Below are 7,663 nucleotides of genomic sequence, written 5' to 3'. Positions count from 1 at the left end.
AGTAAGGAATAACCACTTGTAAATAGTTTCTATTTTTTGGGTACAAGTATTTTTTTTCCCCAAAAAAAATAGGTCTTTCTTTTTTAAATAGAGAGAGTAATAATTTAACTTTTAAACTTCTCATAGTACTTTATAGAATAACAAATATCTCTTTAATTTTATTTTAGAAATTTTTAAAAAAGTTTTGGCTTCATATTCTTGTACTATTTTCTTTTACTTAGATACATAACATTTTATTGTGGGCCATATATTTAGAAGTTAGCCAGTTTTTAAAAAACTTAATCAGTGATCAAGATAATTTGTTTAGATACAATGTGCTTTCAGTTTCTAAGTTGACTAAAGAATTACAATGTTAATTATTTTTTCCTGACTTTTGTGCTTTTCATGATCTCTTTATTGGTATTCAGTGGCAGAGTCAGAAATTTGACAAAAGGTTTACAAATTTTCTTCTCAATTGCATTAAGCCTGTGCAAAATTAAGTATACACTCATTACAACTAATATTTAACCTCTACACACCACATAATTTTTCGATGAAGGGCGTGCACCAGACCACCCTTCGCCTAAGGTGGCTCCACCCATCTATACATGTTTATTTACAAGAAATCAGCACACTACAGAGAGTTTTGAGCATCTATTTTTTACTTTTAGCAACAGAACCTTGTTTCGAAAATAACTTCCGGAGTAAGCCTGGTGCCTTTGAACTGGATTTTCGCTGAGTATAGTCCACGGTAGAGACTTTAGAAATGTCAACATCTGCAACTGAAGATTCTCCATTATTATTAAACAGGCTCAGTAACTTCAAAGCCATTGCCTTCCCATTGCTACTTCCGTTGGCATATATATTGGCGAGATCAGAAAAGACTCGTTCATCCGTGTGGATGACAAGCTTACAGTACTGAACGCATTGAGAGCACAAAGAGAGAAGGAGAGACACTGCATGCTCCTGATCCTCAAGACTATCACTGTCGAGTAGCTTCACAACTGAAGGAATGCATCCATCAGTCTCAGCTACGGAAGCTGTAGCAACTTCAGTGATGCACAGATTTTTCAAAATAATAAGAGAGTCTCTTGCTAGAGCTGTATCTTCTAGAAAAGGGATCAACTTGGGAATGACATCTGAAAGTGTGATGAAGGAAACAATTCTGCTGTTTCCAGACAAGTTACATAATATTTTGATGGCTGGTTCGTGCAATTCTCTGTTCTGGTCATCAAGCATCTTTAGAATGGGAGTCAGAGCACCCGAAGCCACAATTTTTTGTTGACAATATTGGTGGCAGGACGACACCTTCAATACAGAAAGGGCTTCTTTGGAAACCTCCGTTCCAAGAAATGATACCAGAAGTGCAAAAGTGTCGTCATTCAAATATGCCAAACTGCTCCTGATATGAAAGAACCCGTGTAGGATTAGTATGAGGAAACAAACACAAGACTAAAAGAGCAAGAGAACCCAAAAAGTAAACGAAACAGCGGACAAGTTGAGCTTGCATCATTATACGTTAAGCATGACTTTTTTCTTTGGGAGACGTTATGCTGGACTACTACTTAACATTCTAGTATCATATTCAAATTCTGAACCAGAATGCTTCTGAAAGGCCTTAACCAACTGGAACAATTTCATTTCACACTCTAGTAAGCTTTACCTTAAAAAGCGTAGAACCAATTTCACAAAAATTATAACACAAAGGGGGCGGGGTAAAGGTTTACCTGCATTTCTGCAGAACTGTTGATAATGATAGACATCCCAGTATTTGGGAATTTAGATCATTTAAATCATGTGCATCTTTCAGAAATCTAATCATTGCTGGAACAAAATCCTCGAATGACATCCAATTGCAAGCTTGATCGTTATATTTGAAAATGTTACTAATTTTTCCGACCAAGATGCATTGTGACCCCCAAGAAAGTGAACTGAGCCTGGTTAAAGGATTCAGGTCCATATCTTGAAATTGAACTCTGTGAATACTGTCATTGCTTTCCTCTGAGATCGCATCGAAGTTGCTTAGTGTCTTAGCATAGGACACTTGACCAGCATCTGAAGATTCATGAGATAAATTGCTGAAGCTGGGAAGAAGTAGATTATTCATTGAGCTGCTCAAGCTAGCGATTGAATTAAAACGAGATTCCAACAAGTGAGCCCCTGAAGCCTCCATGCTGGGGTCGGGAACGCTAACTCCATGTGTTGCACTCCACCTTGATATTAGGTCCTTCATTGTGTGATTCGGGATCAAAGATAAGTTAGCCAATTTCCTTCTAGTTGTTGGACATGTATCATTACCTTCAGCAAACCATTTCAGAATCCGAAATCTTTCATATGTTCGGCCAGATGCAATTACAACAGGCTCATACATCAATCTCAAAGACAAAGGACATTTAAACTCATCCGGTGGTAGAGAGCTCCTCAGAACGTCCACTTCAGCATCATCAAGTTGACATCCCAAACGAGAGTTCGCTTCACATTGGTAAGAGTCTTCCTGCTGAAGAGAGCCATTCTCTGTTTGCTCTGTCACAATTGATTTTCCATGCTTATTAAGGAGCTTCAGAAATATTGATAAGATCCTCCTTTTTGATGTCTCACCCTCACCAACTCTATCCAGCAGTTTTTTTATGGATCCTTTCTCAATTGAAAGAGCTTTTAGAGATGTGATATGAAGCTTCCACATTGCAACTTGAATTGCCTCAAAGGCATGCTCTTCAGCTGAATCTGTTGTATTAACATATCGGCGAAGTAATTCCTTTAGAACCTTCCCTGCCTCCTCTTCAGATGGGTCCAAGCTGAATACCACACCCCTCAGTTCAGCGATCAGTTGTGAAATCTGCAGCCAGTTTTTTTCATTAAAGTGGATTGCCACAGGCCACCAAGAAAATGTAGTAGAAAAAAGAAAGGAAAAAAACACGGAAAAGACGATGAAACCTCATGGAGAAAAGAAAGCAAGAACATGAAGAAACAACATACATGGAAAAAAAAATACACTATGGATATGGAGAAATTAAATTCCATATAACATAATGCACAGCCAAATGAGCATTACGAACTTTGTCATTTAGTTGAAAAATCTACCAACTAGCATGCACCACAGGCTTGTATATACACTTATATAACTGAAACACATCAAGAATTATGCAATCAAGACCACAGGAATAGAAAATATGCATAGATGAACCTCTCAAGGGAATATTTTCTGACTGACCTCTGCAGCCAGCGATACTGGAACCTGATTTTGCACCTGGCTTAAGCTTTGCTTAAACAAGTTTCTTGATTTCTCACATCTTGAAAGTATAGAATCTCCTGTTAGCGCCTGAAAACACAATACAGATTGTTGTTCAGTGAATGAAGATAATAGACATAGAGTATCATCATAGTGCATTCATAATGTTTAGATGTACTATATTGGTATCATACATACACATAATTGCATAAACCGAAGAACTGTGTTAGAAGCAGGAATGACAATACTTTGAATGTGCCTCTAACATCCCACCCATCCCATATAGTTGTACACTCTTCCTTGGACTAGCCTAAGCTACTGGCCTCCAAGGAAACATAAACAAGATGACATCAAGAAAAAACCCGTGTATATTGATCTAGAATGGAAATTCCACCAGATTGTTAAGTTTTGTACCAGTTTACCTAACTAAATTTCTAAGAAATAGGGTCAATCTACCAATACCTGGGAGATATACTTTACAAAAACAGCCAAGATGAAATTAGTTGGCTGCACACAAAGTATAGCTTAGCTGGTAGATCTCCCATTATATTTGAGATATATTTAACAAAAACAGTTTAGTTAAATATTTGGAAGATAAATTTAACACAAACACTTAAACAAAACTGGTTGGCTTAGCTTGTTCCAGAATGCATACCAAGTATAGCTTACTAGATTCAGTGCAATGCTGACGCAGTGTCTTGGCTTTGTCAATTTCAATGTTCAACCGGCAAAGTGCCTCTCTGCCGGAAGAGCATCCAGGACGGGCTGCTTCAATTGCAGGAAGTAATACTGAAACTCTAGTTATAAACTGAAATAGCTCCATGTACATTAGATGATGCACCTGTCGTCATCATAACCAGCAGAAATATTGAGTTAATTTAGAAAAGGGAAATATAAGTTAAAGACTTACAGAAAACGGCACCGTGGTATGGGAGAAATGACAAGGAAATATCCATGAATTGGTTATTGCATTTAGAAAACTAACAATATTTCAACGACAAAAACCCCTGCCAGCAGAATTTTCCAAAAAGGCAAGAATCTTTTGTTATAAATAATTTTTCAGTTCCCTTTATGGAATTCTAACTAGGACCATTTTTTTTACACTGTGGTGTCAGGGGACCTCCTATTCCTACCAGCACAGGTACTATGTAACTCTGTACACCAAGGTTTGGACAAATAGAGTAGTATTTTGCTGCCGGAAACGGAACCAGAGACCTTATGGTTCTCAACCCACTTCATTGACTCCTCGGCCACACCCTCGGGTGCCATTCTAACTAGGACTATTGAAATCTCCTAATACTGGGAAAAGCCTCTACCTTTAACTATGTAATTAACCAAGAACAGGGATTAATAACTACTTGTGCTAAGAAAAAGCCTACTTTTAGAGTAAGCTCTCTCATTCCACTAACAATATAGGAGCAAAATTTAACCAATTTCTCACCCGTGGGGATGCAAAAATGGAACTAAAGCACAGAAAAAAAGAGAAGAGCTTAGCATCATATACCTTAATAGCACGATAAGACGATGGTGTCTCACTTGCTTCAGCAGAATCACTCCACATGATAATTTCTGGTAAAATTGAGCAGAAAACTAAGTGTCAAATTTAACATAATACTAATTTTTTTATGATCAGTTAACATAGTAGTAATAAATACTATCAACAGCAAATGAATACCTCCACATGATAATTTCTGGTAAAATTGAGCAGAAAACTAAGTGTCAAATTTAACATAATACTAATTTTTTTTTGATCAGTTAACATAGTAGTAATAAATACTATCAACAGCAAATGAATACAAAGTGAAAAAAGAGAAGTGATTGTCAGCTACAAATCAAAAACAGAAGCCTTGAAATTACAATGATAGACAATTTTTTGGTAATAACAAAATCCTTCAACTGAATTTTTTTCTTTTTCCAATACTCTTCAAAGACAATCAGAACTGTTCATTTCTAAGAAATATAACCAAATCTCTATCCAATTACAAAGCTTTCCAGAGGTAGCAATTCCAAATATTGAAAACAATGAATATAACAAAATGACCATCAAATTCAGAATTTTAAAAAAGTGAATATTTTCCATAGTTACCAAGAACTAAGCTGACAAAAATTTCAAGAATTCTCACCCCAGAGGAGAAAAATAAAGTACCCCTTCTCTGCTTAAGATGAAAAACAAACTTCAACACAGTTTATTCAACTCTTCAAAACTGAGCCAAACTCCACATTTCAGAACATGGGGTTAAAAGAGAGATTTCTCTACTTAAAAAGATCCAATTTTTTTGCTCACAGTTCAAATTTTATATAAGTCATTTCATCATTCACTTGGTGGCCATGAACAGAAACCCCAGAATCAAGAAACACATGAGCAAGAACAGAAACCCCACAAACAAGAAACACACTTATTTGCATTTTGCTATATAACACATTCAGCTCAGCCTTTAATAAGCCTTCAAAGTACAAACCCAATTAAAAAGACCAACACAAAATGCCAAAACTACACAGATAACGACCTGTTCTGACATTGGTCCGTCAATGTGGTAAAGGCGGTAACTTTATGGTCGTCGAAGACTTGAAACAAGAATATTTAAAATACGTCTCGCCTTTGAATTTTCATTTATGTGACTTTTTTTTTGCTTGACATGTTTTTTATATATGGTTTCAATTTATATTTTCAGTTGGACTTGTTACATGTGTTAGTTATGTATTGTTATTTTTATCACAGTGAAATTATTTTTCACGTGGTAATTCATGTGGCACTTCAAAAATAAAAGGAAAGAAAGAAAGAGGTGTAATACACACACCAACAAATATTATTTGAGGCGCGCTTTTCAAACTTATTAGCGATAGTTTAAGAGTGTTTCTCACATTTTGAATAGCTTAGATATGAAACTTTTTTAAAAAAAAGATTTAGACGTGTTTTTTACACTTCACTCTTATTTTTCTTTGAGCAAATGTATTGGAAAGAATAATGACCATATAAAGGTAGGATACGCATACACTCTACTCTTTTTAGACTTCAATATTATATGGGCTTATTATCATTATTATTCTAATAAGGGAAAATTACGCGTATAAGCAAATATATACTAGTTAATTACTTAACATAGTTATAGTTTATCTTAATTACAATTTACGACCTACTTTTAGCTATAATTACACGGCTCAACTTTTTAGTTCTGTATAATTCGCACATTTGTATAATTCCGAATTGTATAATATAATTTGTATAACTTTTGTATAATTCGAGATTTGTATAATATAATTTGTATAACTATTTACACTTCTGATGTTTGTAATTGTATAAAATCATCATTTCGAGTTTATACAAAAATAACTGAATTATACAAATGTACCCGCAAATAATGCAAACGAGGCAGCTTAAATTGTAGCTACAGTCCGTAAATATGCAAACTATAGCTATGAGCATAATTAAGTTTATTATAGTGGCTATTTGCGAAAGTTCCTCTAATAATAATTCGAATTTCGAGAGTCAAATAATAAAAATTAATTATAATTTATTCATGTCTTTTAAATATTTTAAATCTTGTTAAACTTTATAACTTATAATACCTTTCATGTATAAATTTTTAAAATTATATTAATTATTTTCAAAGTCTTAAAGACAAATACAATATTCAAATACTCCCTCCCTTCATTTTACTTTTCTTTGTTTGACTTTACAAACTCATTAAAAAAAATTATTACCATACTATGTCTATTAATTGATGTTTTATTAGGTTTTCAAGAATGGTTTGGAGAATACGAGTAGTATTTAATGCTAAAGGTAAAATATGAGAAAAATAATTGTCTTCTCTTAATATGTCAAAAATAACAAATAAAAATGAAAATTCATTTTAGAAATAAATAACAAGTTAAAAAAATGGAAAATAAGTGATTAAAATTTTAAAAAAAAATTATTTTTAAAATTCAAACTACGTAATGAATATGACAGGAACAAAAGTAGCAGACTCTCTTGAATGTTTGGTCAACAACACTGTTGCTAGTGATTATATTTCCTTTTTGCATGGATTAATATTCGTATAAGAGGTGATTAAATTTAAATTTGCATGAAATTTTTTTCTTATAAAGATAATTTTATATCTAAAATGTTCAAATAAGCAATACTTATCATTTCAATTCAATCTTTATTTGTTAATTTGTATAGTTGATATTTTTTACTTTTTTTATTTTTTTATTTATTGTTATATTGACTAAAGAGAGAACGCTATAAATTTTAAAGAACCTTATGCTATACCAAATTAACAAGTACCAATAAAAAAAAATTTGACTAATCAATATCTCTTTTTTTAAAATGTGCTCCAAATCTCCACCAAATTTGAACTTGTGTCTCATGAATCTTGTAGACTCATTTATTAGGAACGCACGCAGTTTCTAACAATTTTTATTTTTTAATACTTAAGCTTCAAACTCAAATTTTTTAATTAAAAATAAAGAGAT

The 7,663-nt window shown here is 33.5% G+C and overlaps 1 protein-coding gene across 2 annotated transcripts; it reads right to left on the bottom strand.

Annotated features, from left to right (window-relative positions):
* Positions 1-437: 437 nt before the first annotated feature.
* On the bottom strand, positions 438-5,842 carry LOC102579308 (U-box domain-containing protein 5-like). 2 transcript variants are annotated; one of them, XM_015305184.1, is made up of 6 exons: positions 5,716-5,842; positions 4,713-4,777; positions 3,864-4,049; positions 3,191-3,298; positions 1,707-2,815; positions 438-1,381 (listed from the first exon to the last, which is right to left on the bottom strand). In XM_015305184.1, the coding sequence occupies exons 2-6, from the start codon at positions 4,767-4,769 to the stop codon at positions 634-636; spliced, it is 2,208 nt and encodes a 735-aa protein (XP_015160670.1). In that variant the 5' UTR covers positions 4,770-4,777; positions 5,716-5,842; the 3' UTR covers positions 438-633. The 2 variants fall into 2 exon arrangements, with proteins under 2 accessions (XP_015160670.1, XP_006366992.1); XM_006366930.2 differs by lacking the exon at positions 5,716-5,842 and adding an exon at positions 5,332-5,670.
* Positions 5,843-7,663: the final 1,821 nt, after the last annotated feature.

Source organism: Solanum tuberosum, unplaced genomic scaffold, assembly GCF_000226075.1.
Source record: "Solanum tuberosum cultivar DM 1-3 516 R44 unplaced genomic scaffold, SolTub_3.0 scf00711, whole genome shotgun sequence".
In the NCBI taxonomy this organism is placed as follows: domain Eukaryota; kingdom Viridiplantae; phylum Streptophyta; class Magnoliopsida; order Solanales; family Solanaceae; genus Solanum; species Solanum tuberosum.
This window is presented reverse-complemented; position numbering and strand designations above follow the sequence as displayed.